This window comes from Myxocyprinus asiaticus, chromosome 13 (assembly GCF_019703515.2).
Source record: "Myxocyprinus asiaticus isolate MX2 ecotype Aquarium Trade chromosome 13, UBuf_Myxa_2, whole genome shotgun sequence".
Classification (NCBI taxonomy): domain Eukaryota; kingdom Metazoa; phylum Chordata; class Actinopteri; order Cypriniformes; family Catostomidae; genus Myxocyprinus; species Myxocyprinus asiaticus.
This window is the reverse complement of record NC_059356.1, coordinates 34,270,978-34,289,231: the sequence shown is the minus strand read 5'-3', so window position 1 is coordinate 34,289,231 and position 18,254 is coordinate 34,270,978. Positions and strand designations below refer to the sequence as shown.

The window sequence follows — 18,254 nt, the reverse complement described above, 5'->3', positions numbered from 1 at the left end:
GAACACCTGAATTAAATTATTTGGACGGGTGAGTGAATACTTTTGGCAATATATATATATAATATACACACACTCTGTACGCATATATGAACAGTTCGGCTCTCATACAGTGACACTTAGTCCAAATCTGGCCCTCAACCTGAAATAAGTTTGACACCCCTGGTCTAGAGTCTGGACCTGATTGACCCTTGGTAATCTAACACACAAAATATTAGTAGTAAATGTATTTTGAAATCAGTTGCTTGGTGAGAACTACACAGAAACGTGCAATTTTAAAGTATTCATTTTACAATTTTAATGGACTTTCAAGCTTTATATAATGTAATTCAAGCATTATTGTGATGTGCCAGGTTTTTAGAAATCTTTCTTTTTTAATCTCTCCCTTCATGTTTGAGAAATGACGTGCCAAAGCTTTCTAGCTTGATGCACCTTTCTTTCCCTACTTGTTTCTGCATCTCTTTTCCTACTTTTTCTTTTGCGTGTTGTGGCTATAGCTAGGTAGTTTTTGTTCTCAAAAATGCTCTGCTCCCAGCAATTGCTTTTCCATACAAGGATATCACTGTTTTCATTGGGGCTGTCAGTAATTAATCTAACTAATAACATATTATTTGTTGAGAAAAGCCCCCAAGTGAAGGTGATTCAGAAACAATACATTGTGGCAGACAAGTAAATCATTCTATACACATTATAAAAAGTGGCTGACTGTATTTTCAGTATTTCATGCCATGTTTTAGGATTCCTTGTCAAGCTTTAAAACTATTAAAAAATGCATCTTGAAATTTTGTTCCATTCTGCGGTGCTCCGTTTAGCTGTTTTTGAATGCAAAAATGTGCCCTTTGTGAACAGCCCCCTTACTCATTCTATGCTGTTGCCAGGCTGATTGTGGAATGCTTAAATGGCTCCAATGGTGGGAAGATCTCTTATTATGTAATTTATATACAGCTCAGGGGGCGTGATTAATTCTGTTAATTGTGTTATTTAAAAAAAAAAATGTATATAGTTAATCATACTTTTTGACAGCCATATATTTTACACCTTGAGCAGGTGTTTTTGGCCTTTTACCGTTGCTTGTTTGTTTCCTGTGCTTATTTCCCTTCACCATTGTATCTACAAGCCTTACTTGCCCTCACCAGAGAGGAGGCGCTGGAGCAACACTCGAGCAACTTTGGGATCCAACTCTCCTGGAACTGCGTCACGTGACACTGACTCTTCTTGTCTGTGTGTGTTTCTGCAGCCACGCCAAGTTACGCTGCATGTGCACCTGCAACAGGTGTACCTTTTGCATCTGTCACAACCTCCTGAACTCTGAGCTGGTGCGCTCTGTAAAGGCCAAACTCTACAGTGCCGTTCTGAACAGGTCTCTATGTAAAGCCCTACACACCCCCATTCTCCCTCTCCGCAGGGCCTTCTTTAACCTTGGCTTTTTAACACCTTGGCCTTCTCTCTTCTTGACCTGCCGTTGGCCTGTCAGGTTTACATTGCATATCCACAAAGGGATATTGAGAAATATCTGTAAAAGTGTATGGTACTTTTTATAAGACTTGTTTAAATTTAGTCTGTTAAAGGAATAGTACACCCAAAAGTTTAAATTCCGTCATTATTTACTCACCCTCATTTCGTTCCAAACGTGTGCTGTTATTTAGTGTATAAGAAATGTTACGCAGCTTTTACCATACACTGACAGTTTTTATTACACGGCTCCCTGGAATACTAATACTCTGGTCAATCGCGCCATCCAGCAGTCTGATATTTCTGAATAATACTATACAAGTAAACTAATAAAATAATTTGAACTCAAATCAGTATTTTACGTCTGTCATATAACAAGCATGAAAATGGGCAGTCAATTATTTTCACCATATGAACACCAATGAAATTCCAACACACAAACTGTAGGTTGAATTCAGTTGTTTCTGAAGACTCCGCAGTCCCCTTTTCCTAGCATAATTTCAACTTGGATCATTATTTTGTGTCTGTTTAATTATTTAGTAAGTAGCCATGTAATAAGTGATGCACCATGTCAGGGTCCTGACCACCCTGGCTTGGTTTATTTTGTGATAAAGACCGGCTGACTGTATATTATCACTTAATTATTACACAACTCTCTGGAATACTCTATTCTGATTGGTCAGTGCTGCCATCTAGCGGTCTGATATTGCTCACTGACAACCGCATATCCACAGTCAGCCAGTTGTTATCGCAAAATAAACTCCTTCATGATGATACAAGTCCTGATCACCCTATTGGGGTTTATTTTGCTATAACGACCGGCTGACTGTACATTATCCCTTACATATCAACCAAGTTCTTTCACATGGCTGTGTCTAAAAGGTAAAACTCTGGCAGCCTAAGTCTCAATTACTGTTATGAAGGTTAGGTTTAGGGTTAGATTTAGTGGTAGGTTTAAGGTTAGGGGTAGGTGTGAGTGTAGGATTTCTGTAGGACAAATAAACAGCGAGACATTAGATAACCGGTCGTTACCTTCTAGATACAACCCTGTCACACTTTAAAAAGGACAAGAACTGCGTAACATTTCTTTTGTGCTTCTTTTTATATCTGCTTTTGTGTTCCACGGATATAAAAACAGCATATTAGACTAACCTTGTGAAACGACATGAGGGTGAGTAAATAATTAACCAATTTTGGGGTGAGCTAGTTCTTTAAAATTGTGGTCATTTGCACAGCGCACAGCAAACTTATTGTAACAAAAATGTTAAGAATTTGACAGACATCTTTTGCCTGGCAAGATATTCCGTTCTCTCAAAGTGTTATCCACACAAAGCTCAAACATTTGGCCTCATAACTTCTGTCTATTAACGCTTGTGTTTGAATAAAGCATTTGCAGTTTAACCACCAGTAATGCAGACAAGGCATGCTAGTGCATTTCCCTTTCTACTTCAGCCTGTATATTGGACTCAGTTAAGCTAATAGTCTACATCTTAAATTGATAATTTCACGTATTGTTTTTAAATGTTACTATGCATTTGTCCTGTTGAGTTTAGAATATCATAGAGATTTGTTTAAATTGTATCATTTAATGCCTGCTGAAAGGATGCAGCTCTTTCTGAGTTTTTTTATTTGGAGTTTTTCTTCATATTTCCCATCAGCAGTTTGTTGTTTTTATAAAGGCATCCTTTGCATTTTGGACAGAATAAAATTTATGCATTTGTCCTGCCCTTGGCGTTTGATGCCATGTCTGATATTTAACCCTCTTTTTCTGTAGCCCATTGAAGTGGATATGCAAACAGTAAATCTGCACTAATTCACTCATCTATGCTTCAGGCACAAATGTGGTCACAAAGTTCAAATGACACACCTTTTCGGTTGCAATTTTTCCTGAGAAAATGTCCCTTTTGTTTTTTTCATACTGAGCAGTTGATCTCATAGATTTAATAGACTTCAAATCTTTTCTTCTCTACCTATAAAATTTAACATCAGAAGTATGCATGGGTGTGACTTGTGTGAGATGTTTTTTTTTTTTTTAGTTAAAAGGTTTACTATAAAGGTTTGTTCTTTGCTTCTTTTTTATTTCTTTTTTTTATTATTTCTTTTTTTTTTTTTGCAAGTGACCATTAATTTATAAAGTTAGTACAAAACATGAAAGACTGAAGCAGATTTGTACTTAATTTATATTTTTTTCTTTAAAGCATGTGTCTTAACCTCTTTGGTTTTTTATCTCATGGTGTACGAAATTCATAACTTGGAAATTCATTCAACTTTATTTCTTATTTAATCTTGTGATTTCATGTTTTGTTTTGTGCCCCTTAGGTGTTCCTTTTCTTTTATTTGGCTGGCCCTTTTCATCTTTGCTTTGCATCTCTTTACGTCATGCTAGTGCTCATTAATGGCATATTTGTCCATCTCGCTCTCACTTTAACCATTTCATGTTTCATATAGACAGAGACTAACTGCCACTAACAGGACAAATTATGTGATTTGACTAAGGAGGATCTAAGGAGCTTGGTTTGTGTTGGATTGTGTCTTTGTTTGAATTGTTAACATGTCTGACCTGTTGCTGCTAATATAGTGTTTCATCTAAATTGCACAAGCTTCTCTAACCATTTTTGTTAGGTGCTTTGGTGGATAGTGTTTCACATGATTTGTGTTTATCAATGTCATTTAGAGCTAAGAGCTAGACCTATAGTCTGTATGGTATTTATTTTCAAGTATTGAATGAGTTGCTGACAATGCAGCACTCAGTACATGGCAGCATTTTTCTGTATGGAAAGATTAAGATACCATCTTGTTGTACAATAAGTCAATTTTGTTGACTACTCACAAGGTTATATTCTAATATTTAATATTTAAACACTCTTAAAAGCAGGGGGGGAAAATTGTGATTTCCACATCTTTTGTCACTAAATCGATTGTATTCACAACAGTCTTTTAGTTTCTTTAATTCAGCTGACAAAAAAAAGAGCACAAATCCATACACAAACTTTTTGGAGTGTTTTTCTTTCATCGATTGGGCATTTCTTGTAATTTTCCCCATAGAAATTACTGGGTCATTATGGCAACCAAAATTTGTTTTTAGTCATACTAAACCAGGGTATCTATACATGCATAACAAACCCCTAGAGACAGACTTATTGACATTGTCAATGCATACTAAGGGTGTTAGTTTAAAGTGCCAAAGCAGCCATTTCTTGAATTATTAAGCTGTAGTGGTGTGTGTGTACGTTTACAGCATGCGGTGAGCAGTGGTGTTTGGTGGGGTGGTGTTGTCGGGTGTGCAGTTGTTGAACTGCCGTGCTGTGTGCATGTCTGTATAAGGTTGAGGCCCTTTATACAAGATGTGGGCACGTTTGTGTTGGCTAATGAGGGCCTCAGCCATCAGGTTCATCCAGTCAGCTTTGTTGAGGACTCGGTCTACATGGAGTCATCTGTCGACCCGTTTGTGCCCATTTGTAACAGGTAAACCCCCTTACTTAGATTACCTAGGTAATTTATTGTTCACTAAGGTGAATAATGTGTGTTGTGTCAGTTGTGTTCCTACAAAGTGAATAGGATTTAAAGATTTAAAGTTTCAAATTGATCAAAAAACTAATCTACTTGTATTCCATTCCTAAATGGTTTTTGGCAAGGTGGTTCAAAGAAATTGGAAAGGTGGTTCATTGAAATGGATTCTTAACTTCATTTTGAATTCTTTCTCTCACCACAAAGTCTGTAAAGGTGAAGTGTGTAATTTCTGTGCCTCTAGCATCACATTGCAAATGAAATTGGAAAAATAATGTTTTCAAACAGTTTCCCCAACACTCCCCTCCATCCCAATACTACTGTGATGGGATACTTGGGATACCTAAACAAACAAGCAAAGTTTTGATAGTGCCACATTGCTTTTGTGAGGAAACCAACCAATTAATTGATTACTTGTAGTTATCTCTGTATATTAAGTAGGGATAGGAGGAAGTACAGTATTTTAACACTGAAAAAATTAAACACTTCACCTTTGAGGTATATACTCATGTTATTGCTAGAAGTATATGGACTTCTACTGTTGGTTTATCATCATTGAATGTTGAATTAGCTTTGTGGCTTCTTTGATAGTGAACGTGTTTCACACAGACAAACTCTCAAAATGGCTATGATAAACTTTTAATTTCAAAGTTTGAATTTGACATTAGATTGGAGTGTGTTTAAAGTGAGTTACTTCCTTTGGACGTGAATTGGGGCAACCACTTGTCCTGTATTGTGTTTCTCTTTTGTCATTCATCTGTGCAGTGTGTTTTTAATTTTATCCCTTAAACACGAGCTGGCTCTCATGCTTGCTTTCTCTGCTTTCTCATGGTACTTCTGCTCTCCTGATTGTTAATTGTTTCTTTGTATATTCAAGGCAAAACAAAATGCATTCTTTCTTTTTCTTTTTTTACAGATTGAAAACCCTACTAATGCTGAAATTAGACTGTAATGCTTTGTCGTGGTTGTTTCGTCATGCACTGGCTATAGTTATGTCTGAGTGTGAATCTTAAACATGTTGGGGCAATAATATTTACTTTTTTATTTTTTTGCATTGTGACATTATTTTCCTGACAATTAAATGTATTACAGTAAAACAACTGTAAAATCAAATGTGATGCTATGCAATGGCTGATCACTTGAAGGCGAGCTCCGCTTAAACTTTGCTACAATTATCCTTTTAAGCAATATTAACCATTGAGAACCGTTAGTTTTGTTTGGTAAACTGTGCCGGGAGTGCAGGATGTCAAAAATTTTGAAATCATCGGCCCATTAAGAAGCACTTACGCTCTCACACTGTGGACGCCTCGCAGGATCATGATGACAGGGGTCCAGTTGATAATGACAGCGAGCCTCACGACGTAGGTCGGGATATCTCGAACATTTATGCAGCATTAACAAAAATCTCGACCGACAAGAATTAACAAGAATGTTAACAAGAATGGACGAGGTTGAGAAGCGAGTTGAGTCGCTGGAGTCTGCCGAAAGAGAGCTACAGGCTATCCCGCTGTCCACCAAAGCTGATGTGGAACGGGTGTGGGAAAAACTGTGCTTAATTGTCTGAAGCACTTTAGAGGACAGGGCGGGCATTTTATTATGCTCTCGCTGTAAGTTTTGTGTGCCCTCGCAATAAGTTTTGCTTGCCCTTGCAATAGTTTTGCATTCTTTTGCAATACATTTACCATGGTTTTGTAAATTTACCATGGTCCAGTAACCATTTTTTAACCATGATATTCGTAGTGAAACCATTAGTAATAATACATGAAAACAAAAACAATGGTTACAAAAATCATAATTTTGTGATTACTAGGTTTTTAGTACAAATACCATGGCTAAAATATGGTAGGCCTATTTGCAGTAAAACCATAACGACAATATTAACCATGGTTAATCTATAGTAAAAGCATGGTTACTATGTGGACACAGTATAATGTATTAAAACCACATTTTCCACCAAAAACTATGGTTAATAAAGTCTACAAATACAATAGTAAAACCATGGATTTACAGTTGAAGTCAGAAGTTTACATACACTTAGGATGAAGTCATTAAAACTAATTTTTTTAACCACTTCACAGATTTCATATTAGCAAACTATAGTTTTGGCAATTCATTTAGGACATCTACTTTGCGCGTGACATGAGTAATATATCCAACAATTGTTTATAGACCGATTGTTTCACTTTTAAAGACTATATCACAATTCCAGTGGGTCAGAAATTAACATACACTAAGTTAACTGTGCCTTTAAGCAGCTTAGAAAATTCCAGAAAATGATGTCAAGCCTTTAGGCAGTTAGCTTCTGATAGGCTAATTGGAGTCAATTGGAGGTGTACCTGTGGATGTATTTTAAGGCATATCAAAAGGAAAATCAAAAGAAATCAGCCAAGACCTCAGAAAAAAAAATTGTTGACCTCCACAAGTCTGGTTCATCCTTGGGAGCAATTTCCAAATGCCTGAAGGTACCACGTTCATCTGTAAAAACAATAGTACGCAAGTATAAACACTGTAAGATCACGCAGCCATCATACCGCTCAGGAAGGAAACGCATTCTGTCTCCTAGAGATGAACATAGTTTGGTGTGAAAAGTGTAAACCAATCCCAGAACAACAGCAAAGGACCATGTGAAGATGCTGGAGGAAACGGATAGACAAGTATCTATATCCACAGTAAAATGAGTCCTATATCGATATAACCTGAAAGGCTGCTCAGCAAGGAGGAAGCCGCTGCTCCAAAACCGCCATAAAAACGCCAGACTACAGTTTGCAATTGCACATGGGGACAAAGATCTTACTTTTTGGAGAAATGCCCTCTGGTCTGATGAAACAAAAATGTAACATTTTCACCATAATGACCTTTAATGTTTGGAGGAAAAAGGGTGAGGCTTGTAAGCCGAAGATCACCATCCCAACCATAAAGTATGGGGATGGCAGCATCATGTTGTGGGGGTGCTTTGCTGCAGGAGGGACTGGTGCACTTCACAAAATAGATGGCATCATGAGGAATGGAAATTATGTGCTATATTGAAGCAACATCTCAAGACATCAGCCAGGAAGTTAAAGCTCGGTCACAAATGGGTCTTTCAAATGGCCAGTAACCCCAAGCATGCCTCAAGTTGTGGCAAAATGGCTTAAGGACAACAAAGTCAAGGTATTAGAGTGACCATCACAAAGCCCTGACCTCAATCCGATAGAAAATTTGTGGGCAGAACTGAAAAAGCATGTGCGAGCAAGCAGACCTACAAACCTGACTCAGTTACACCAGTTCTGTCTGGAGGAATGGGCCAAAATATTTGTCATAGGCCACTTGTTGCGAGAAGCTTATGGAAGGCTACCCAAAACGTCTGACCCAAGTTAAACAATTTAAAGGCAATGCTACCAAATACTAAAGTATATGTAAACTTCTGACTAACTGGGAATGTGATGAAAGAAATAAAAGCTGAAATAAATCATTCTCTCTACTATTATTCTGACATTTCACATTCTTAAAATAAAGTAGTGATCCTAACTGACCTAAGACAGGGAATGCTTTCTACGATTAAATGTCAGGAATTGTGAAAAACTGAGTTTAAATGTATTTGGCTAAGGTGTATGCAAACTTCTGACTTCAACTGTATTCAGAGGGAATGCAAAACTGTAAACTTCTAACCATGTAGAAACCATGTTTTTGGCGGAAACCATGGTTTTACTATAGTATTACTGTAGTAACCGTGATTGTAGTAACCATGTTTTTACTATACTGTACTATGGTTTACTATAGTAATATTGTAGACCATATTAACCATAGTTTTTGGTGGAAATCTTGTTTTTACTATAGTAATATTGTAGTAACCATGACAGTAGTAGACTAACCATGTTTTTTGTCAGAAACTATGGTTTTACTATAGGAAAACTGTAGTAACTATGCAAAGTAACCTTTTTTTTTTTTTTTTTTTTTTTTTGGCGAAAACAATGTTTTTAATACAGTATACTGTATCCATATAGTAAACGTGTTTTTTTAATTTTTTTATTTTTTTATTAATAGTAATAAAAAAAGATAGTATTGGTAGTAAAACCATAGTAACCACAAAATTATGATTTTTATTACCATTGTTTTTGTTTTACTATAGTTTCACTACGAATATCATGGTTAAAATGTTAACTTTAATAAAACGCTAAACTAATTGCGCGGGTGCACAATTCCTTCCCTGTCCTCTAGAGGGTTCTTTATAATTGTTATGAAAATGTCACAATGCAACAAACAAACAAACAAATCGTATTTGTTAAAATAGGCTTTGTTTTTGTTATGAAAAATATGACCTGGACAAGGGGGCCTAGGTAGCTCAGTGAGTAAAGACGCTGACTACTGGAGTCGCGAGTTCGAATCCCAGGGCATGCTGAGTGACTCCAGCCAGGTCTCCTAAGCAACCAAATTGGCCCGATTACTAGGGAGGGTAGAGTCACATGGGGTAACCTCCTCGTGGTCACTATAATGTGGTTCGCTCTCGGTGGGGCGCATGGTGAGTTGTGCGTGGATGCCGCGGTGGATGGCGTGAAGCCTCCACACGCGCTATGTCTCCGTGGTAACACGCCCAACAAGCTACTTAATAAGATGCACGGATTGACAGTTGCAGATGCGGAGGCAACTGAGATTCGTCCTACGCCACCCGGATTGAGGCGAGTCACTACGCCACCACGAGGACTTAGAGTGCGTTGGGAATTGGGCATTCTAAATTGGGGAGAAAATAAAATATGTTCTTGATAGTTTTTTTTTTTTTTTAGATTCACCCATCAGTTTATACTGTACTTCATCTAGGCCTAGATTTGAACTTGAGTACTTTATAATTATAAAGTTCTGAATTTAAACTTTTATTACTTTCATTGACAATCTGTAATGTTGCCTCAACCTACCATCAACCCACGCATCTTATCACGTGGCTTGTTGAGTGCATTGCCACGGAGACATAGCGCATGTGGAGGCTTCAAGCCATCCACCATGGCATCCACGCTCAACTGCCACGCGCCCCACCGAGAACGAACCACATTATAGTGACCACGAGGAGGTTACCCCATGTGACTCTACCCTCCCTAGCAACCGGGCCAATTTGGTTGCTTAGGAGACCTGGCTGGAGTCACTCAGCATGCCCTGGGATTCGAACTAGCGATCTCCAGGGGTGGTAGCCAGCGTCTTTTACCACTGAGCTACCCAGGCCTCTGGCAGTCTGTAATTTTAGCAATAATTGTATTCTCAGTTGGGGCAGTAGAGATGTCATTGATTTGTCATTTGTCATCTCGCAAGTCTTATGGACAGTCACGTGAAGAATATGTCATAATAACAAACATCCAATTTTTCTTCTCGCTTTTACTCTTTTACAGACACATGACCCAAGCTGACCTGAAAAACTCAACATTTTGGTTGCGGGCCAGCGTCGGTGCCACCGTGTTTGCAGTTCTTGGCTTCGCCATGTATAAAGCTCTCCTCAAGCAGCGTTGATCAGAGCAACTAGCATGTCACATCAACTCAGTCCTCCCCTGATAAACTAGAAAACCCATTGTCCCTCATTCCATCCTTATTTCCTTTTCGAGAGAAGGTTATATGGAAAGTAATAGATAGCTACAGTTTGTATAGTTGGAGATTGTTCACCCCCCCAAAAAATGAAAATTCTGTCATTTACTCAACCTGTTGTTCCAATCCTTTATGACTTTCTTTCCTCCATGTAACACAAAAGATGTTAAGCAGCATTTTAGAATTGGTCACCATTCACTTTCATTGAATGAAAAAAAAAAGATGCAATGAAAATTAATAGTGACCGAGGATAACATTTTATTGAACATCTCCTTTTGTGTTCCATGGAAGAAAGTCATAAAGGATTGGAACAACACGAGGGTGATGTAATGATGACAGAATTTTCATTTTTGGGTGAACTATCCCTTTAAAACTGCCTTTCCTAAACCATGTGTCTTTTTCCATATGTGTTTTATGAACATATGATCACTTAGCAGCAGTGTGGTGGAAAAGGACATTTACAGTATGGCAGGACTTGCAATTACACCCTCTGCTGGTTGGACATGGACTTGTTTTTAATTTATGCACACTGATATTTTCCTCTGGTCAGTATTAATTGGTGTGACCTATATTGGAAAGACACAGCAGAGGGACAGGTTTTACTGATAGGTGACAGAACACTATGTTTATATATGTATATATCTTACTGGACATTCTAAGATTGCCTGTAGTTCGTGAACAAAATCATATTCGAACTGCTCGCATAGATACTCACGTGCTCAAGGGAGGAGCACTTAAACAAAGCCATTTCTCACATGTAAAGGTCATTTTGCTCTTATTATATTGCAACTGTATTAATTTATTTGCCTTATGTATTTTTTTGCAATGGCTTGAAGCAGGAACAAGGGATACTTTTTATGATTATTTTTTTTTATTATTATTTTGATAAGATTTCTGAATTGAATCCTTCCCATTTTTACGGTAAAGGGTTTGTTCACCCAAAATGAATTGTCATCATATACTCTATTTGTATGTCTTTCCAAACCCATATGACTTTCTGCTGTGAAACACATTACAAATTTTGAAGAATGTTGACATTGCTCTATTTTTTCCATACAATGAAAGTGAATGCTGACTGAGGTTGTTAGTCCCTACAATTCTGCCTAAATATCTCTTATTTTGTTCCAAGGAAGAAAGCCAGTCATACGGGTTTGGAACAACATGAGGGTGAGTAAATGATGACAGAATATTCATTTTTGGGTGAACTACTCAATTAAGTAATAGTGAGATGGAACCAGACCAATAGGACCTTCATACTACATTGCAAAGACTGTATCAATGATTTTTTTCCTACTAACAATCATGTATAGACAGAGTTACTGAAACACTGTTGTGTGTTCTAAAGTTTCAGATCTTATGCATATGTAACTTTCTGTGCAATTTTCCCTGTTCAAAACCATGAAATTGCGGCATTTCTGAGTTTTCAAACATTTACAATAAATAATTGTGTGAATAAATCTGTCTGTTTTGCTTGCTTTGGGACACATTAAGCTTAGCTAGCACATTTATACAGTGAAAAGAACATCACAGAGTTGGTGGATATATTTTTGTTCATTATACATTTGTGGCCTTTGTAATAATGGGAGTAGACAGTGTACATAGTAAAACTGCAAAACTAGCACAAATCTACCCCATATTTTGCATTTAAATGAGGGAGGAAAGCCCCTGTCAATATATAAAGATCAAAAGTGAGGATGTGACAGTTTCAGAAAAAGAGAAGTCATTATGTTGATTTGTGTATGGTGAAGTGTAAGCACTTACAGAATCAGATCTGAGATGAGCATGTCGACTGGAGGAGGGGTGCCAACCCCGCTCTGCCAGGGCTTTCTGAAGAAACATAAAGACAAACTGGTATGGATCTAGTGTCCGTATTTTATTTGTGAGTGTATGTGAATGTAGTTGTCTTTTGGAAGGGTGCATTATATTCTGCAATTATATTTTAGGATGCATACCAATTCAATGATTACATAATATGTAGAGCTAAATGAGACCTCAGTGATTCAATGTATTTTCATTAGAAGTTTTGGTGGGTGACTTACTGGTTCAGACTATACAACACAACACTTTTTTTCTACACTAAGAAACATGGGAGTGCTGTAAGTAGTTCAGTGTTTGATTTAATATAGTGACTTTTCTATGGTTTATTTAAAAAAAATTCAGATAATATTGAAAATATTGTTTAGAGATATTACTCAGATTATTTAATATACCTGTGGTGTTATTAGACTTACAGTCATATGATCTTCCAATTGTTTCTAACTCTTTCTTCCAAACAACATTGTTTTGCTTCAGTTAAATTATTGCCATTTTGCAGAAGGCTCTTGTATGTATTATTCCATGTTTTATTCTTACCTTCAACAGTTAGACCTTAGAGGACATTATTACATATATGAGGTAAATTGCATTAGTAATATGCAGCATAATTGTGTAACTGTCTGAGTGCAAGTAAATTAATACTTTAGTGTTCCATTGCAATCTAAGAGTCTGCCACGTGGTTTAACAGGTTCAGTCTGTGCGTAAGTTGAGCACACCGGAGAACAAACAATATATTTTTGAGATCACAATGAAAAACGGGAAGAAGAAAATATTGGTGAGTTTCCAACTCTTGACTTGATCAAGAGAGAGTCTGTGATCTGCGTTTGAGGATGTGGTCTACCACAAGCCACTACAAAATAATGGTATTTTGTTGAGACTAAAGCCCCTACAGAACAATGATGACTTTTCCAAAAAGGAACATGCATTGCTCTTGTTATGACTCAAAGCAAGAAAAACTGTCTTTATGTTTATTCCACATCCATGTTTTGCAGTCCTAATACACCAACAATATAATGTGTTCAGATGTACTGAAGTTGAATCTACTGATCAGTTTATTTGACCTCTTAGATTTAATCTTTTCTTAGATTAGATTTAAGTTTTAACCAAAAGATTTGGGCTATAAAGTCGAAACACGTGACGATTACGTAACAGCAACATAATCTGATGACCAAACTTTCATCGTATCAAGGTACTAACTAGTTACATTGTGACAACCGTAAAAGTTAAATTACTGGATTTGTAGCCACAACGTAATTTAGTGACATTGTCAGTTAGTAATCGCGTCATTGTGGCAAAATAGTGGCTCAAAAGTTGTGTAAGGTCAACTTAAACGGTTTTTCTTTATGGGGGTGAGATCATAAACAGTTTAAGCAGTTAAGCATAATAAACCCATCAGCCCATTACCCAATTTCGTGTTGCATGAAAACACCTTTACTGACATTACACTTAATTATGCGCGCTAGTGTTACCTGCATGGGAATAATCCGATTATTCAGATACAAATCTCACGTAAATGTCACCGGTCCTACTGGACCTTCCCCGAGCGGGATTCGAACCGGTGGTCCCCTGCATGGGAGTCTGATACGCTAACAAGGAGGCTAGAAAAGCCATGGCTCTAATATTAACATTATATTCATGATGATAGCCAGAGGGGAACTGGCCCCCACAGTGAGCCTGGTTTCTCCCAAGATTATTTTTCTCCATTAACCAACATCTTATGGAGTTTTGTGCTCCTTGCCACAGTTGCCTTCGGCTTGCTCATTGGTGTTCTAAATACAATTATTATTTAATTAATTAATTTCTATACACATTTTGCAATCATATTTAATCAAACAACACAATGATCACTGTAAGACATTATAGATATTACAGTTTTATTTTTATTTTTATTTTAATGCATGATTTTCTGTAAAGCTGCTTTGAAACTGTTTGTTGTGAAAAGCACTATACAAATAATAATGATATGACTTGACTCGGTCGCTAATGCGTCTCTTAAGGCCAGGAGAGTGAGGTTTAAACACTGCACAACCATCATGTACCAGCTGGCTACCATTAAATAAACGCGAGTTTCACGATTGTCGGTTTTCTTGAATAATATGATTTTTGATAGTTATTAGCGTATCCACAGTTTTCCTGACCAACCACTTAACGGCACCATGATTCTGTTTGCCACCGGACTGTTTTCTGGTTCCGGTCTCCATAAGAAGCAATGTATAAAAACTACAGAAATGGGTGATCCAGATGGAGAACAACAACCATTTTAAGTGTTATTTGGAGTAAAAAATATGTTTGAAATCAAAACGAAATTGCCATAATGGGCAAAAATCTACCAGCGTTGATCTGTATATTCTTACACCGTTTATGACCATACACCGATAAAGGAATGCTGTTTAATGTGTTTACATGAACACATGCGTTGTCTGCTTATTAAGCATAACTGGTGTAAGAAAGTGCATGTAAACGCACTCAGTGATTCTTTTCAAACAAGTTACCAGAACACACCCCCATCTTCCATTGATTGAACAAACAGATATTGTCCCACCACAAACTCACATCATTGGTTGAGCCAATGTTTAAATAGTGCCACAGTGTTTACACTTTTAGAAGAAACCAACCTGCAAATGCCGTATTGTTGCATTTAGATTTCTCTTCATATCGAGTTGGGATAGGAGAACATCACACACTTTACTCTTAAGTGTGGCCAATTAAAGTATCCTCTGGTATGTAGCTGTGCAAACCCTGATTTTGAATTGGGTTGAACAGGCTGCAGATTCAGCTAATGTCAGACAGGAGTGGATGGACCAGCTGTGGAAAGCCATGCTGCTCAACGGACCTAACAGAACTGGACCTGTCACTTATGGGTACCACTGCTTTACAAGACACTTCATACCACTGGTCATTTCTGCATGAGATTCATAATGTTCTGAATGTTTTGTGTGTGATTGAGATTAGGGAGCAGGTGTCAAGTAAAAAACCTGAATCTCAGTCTAGCCTCTGTGAAAGCTCTTATACTGATACCAGCAGCACTGCAATGGACAATCGATGCCTCTCTTTTGATCAAGAGTCATTCCAGTCCTTTGCTGGTAAGTCCAGCACTTCTCCAGTTCCACTTCCAACAGCATTCTTGTCACCTGTTGATTTCTAATGCTTTTCTATAATACTTTTAACTGTAAATATGAAGTCTAATAATCAAATTTTTCTGTTTGAGGCTGTGTCATGACACATCTAAATGGCTTCATCATTAGCATAGCCTGCTTCATTGACTGCTACAGTGATATGGCTGGAGTCTTCATCCCATATGAGTGTTCATCATTATAAACAAATTAACAAAAATAACTATTAATCTCCACCGTTCAACCACTGAGACAGCCACTTCATCCAGATGCCACTAAGGCACAATAAAACCATTTTTGTATTAAAACCTATTTTCATAACACTTATGATTCTCATAGCTTTTTGTTGCTTTTCTGACTGTCCTCAGGTGCTGATGACTCACAAAGTCTGCAAACAAACAGTGAAATGGAGCTGAGTTCAGAGGAGAATGTACTGACAGACTTTGCCTGTGATATTCTTCCACCACCAAAATGTCTGCATAATGATCTTTTTTCACACATGCTTTTCCTATATGATGTATTATATTAATATTTTTTGTTAATGATTTCTAATTATTGATGATAATTGGTTGCAGCCACTGAAGAAGCTGTCTATGAAACCCCCCCCTTCCAAATGGCCAGCCAATGAGGGTGAGTATGGTAAGTCCCAACTCCCTTTTCTCATGAGCTTATTATTTACACTACAGATTACTCTATAGACTCATAAATATTCAACTCTGTGTGCTGTGATTATTCCTTCTTTTACAGTGGTTACTGATAGCATCTATGATGTCCCAAACTCCATAATTAGGAAAATGACTGATCATACAATTGGTGAGCGGTTAGAAATGGCCTTTATTTCCTTCAACTTTCGGTGGGATTTTCATGTCTTGATTTTTCCAGTGTCATGTGCATTTGAGTCTAATCAAGTTAACTTGTTTGAGAACGAAAATGAAATGTACTACAGTCCCCAGCAGCGGATGTTTGTGATCTGTTTGCTTTTGCAGAATTTCACAGCAGTAGTGGGAGGCCTGAGAGTGGTGGTCTTTTGAGTGACATGATAGCCTGTTTGGGCAGTGAATCTGCTGCCTGGGTCAAAACTGCGCCACTGTGAACCATTTGTGAATCTCAGTGACATGAGTCACTTTGAGCAAGATGGAGATAAGTTTTTTTTATGTTGCTTTCTGTTTGCATCCACACTGTCATCACTTATGTAGAACAATGGACACATTGTGCAGTGTTTAAGAAATAAATAAAAAAAAAGGCTGTTCTGTATCTTCTAAGCTAAATAGGGAAATGCCAATGTCATTTTTCCTCCTTTGTCCTATATTCTCATTGTAAATACATTTTTTGCAAATCAAATTAATGTTTCAAAATGATAACAAATTACAAAATTATACACCGATTATTCACGGTCTGTAAGCAGAAGAATAATTCAGAGTATTGTTCCGGATTGTTCTGCCCCAATTTAACCACTGCCTGTAATGTATGTTATTAAGTGATTGTGATTTATTGAAGCTTACTAAATAAATACATTTTAAATTACAGAGCTCATCAAATGAATCAAATACCAAAAAAATAGTTTAAAAAAGAAAGCAAAACAACAAGCTGTCTTTTTACTAGCTTAAATAGTTATTAATGTTACTTTTGTAATCAGAAACAAGCTACAGTAATGCCTCTGCACATACAGATTGGCATTAAAGGAATATTCCGGGTTCAGTACAAGTTAAGCTCAATCGACAGCATTTGTCACATAATGTTGATTACCACAATAAATAAATAAATAAAAAGAGCAAAAATCAAGGTTACAGTGAGGCACTTACAATGAAAGTGAATGTGGCCAATTTTTGAATGTTAAAATGCTGACTTTTTCAGAAATATAGCCACAAGACAAACAATATGTGTGTAAACATGATTTTAGTGTGTTAAAAATCACTTACTAACCTTTTCTGTGTTATTGCCAATTTTACAACTTTGTTCCCATGGCAATGTAATGTCAACAAACCCTAAAATGACTAAAAATTACCATTTAAACAACTTTACAGCTCAAATAATACATGAGAGAACAGAAAAATTTATTAAATTAATAAAAAAAATTTTAAGAAAAGCAGGCATGAGTAGAAATTAAATTTTTGGTAATCAACTATGATATGAACAAATGCTGTTGATAATCTTAACTTGTATTAAACCCGGAACATTCCTTGAAGACCCCTCTACGTCAGCAGCCTTGTCACACCAATGCTCATTTTATAAATTTCTGCACATTTCAAAATTTGCAGAACATTCCATCAGTTTTTGTGTAAAAGGAACAGAAATAGCCTTGTTTTTATCACTGTCTTGTTGGGTTAAGCATGATTTAGCATAATGTGTCAGTGTTGAAGTGTTTCTTTGAAAATATGTGTATTTTGAAAAGCTTTATAAATAAAAAGTAATTTTTTTAAAAATGTTGTAAAAACATTTTTTTCATCTTTTTAAAACAGTAGTCACGGAAATAACATGAAAATAATTGTGTGCATTTTTACGCATATAATTATTATTATTTTTTTCATTCTAACTACCATTTAGGAAGAATGTAATCTTCCATGAATGCAACAATTTACATAAGAATAGTTTTAGGCTATGGATGGTTTACACAGAAATGTGTTACGTTTCATGAATGGGGCCACTAGAGTCTAAATACTCAAAATACTTACCAGACAATAAGAAAGGACATTGAGATTTTGGAGGTAGGGGAATTGTTTCTTTTTCTAAATCAGGTGTGTGCTTCAGCTACTGTTCAGCATCTCTATGAAGGCAAAATAGTACCTAAATGATTTGGCTGTTCTTTTCTTACGCTTGCAACTTGAT

At 36.8% G+C, this 18,254-nt stretch overlaps 1 protein-coding gene and 1 long non-coding RNA gene across 10 annotated transcripts in view; both read left to right on the top strand.

Annotated features, from left to right (window-relative positions):
* Positions 1-11,951, top strand: part of LOC127450095 (mitochondrial Rho GTPase 1-A) — a 41,221-nt gene extending 29,270 nt beyond the window's left edge. For 2 of the 8 annotated variants that reach the window (XM_051713853.1, XM_051713860.1), the window contains 2 exons: positions 1,235-1,357; positions 10,311-11,951. In XM_051713853.1, coding sequence (XP_051569813.1) covers positions 1,235-1,357; positions 10,311-10,428 — 241 coding nt within the window. In that variant the 3' untranslated portion in view covers positions 10,429-11,951. Of the gene's footprint in view, positions 1-1,234; positions 1,358-3,768; positions 4,915-10,310 lie in introns of those variants that run through there. The other 6 variants (XM_051713861.1, XM_051713857.1, XM_051713855.1 and 3 more) reach the window with 6 other exon arrangements.
* A 3,331-nt stretch (positions 11,952-15,282) lies between these two features.
* On the top strand, positions 15,283-17,785 carry LOC127450126 (uncharacterized). 2 transcript variants are annotated; one of them, XR_007898915.1, is made up of 5 exons: positions 15,283-15,398; positions 15,797-15,901; positions 16,004-16,067; positions 16,176-16,241; positions 16,415-17,785. It is a non-coding gene; the product is annotated as an uncharacterized LOC127450126 (long non-coding RNA). The 2 variants fall into 2 exon arrangements; XR_007898914.1 differs by having other exon boundaries at positions 15,797-16,067.
* The last annotated feature ends 469 nt before the right edge of the window (positions 17,786-18,254 follow it).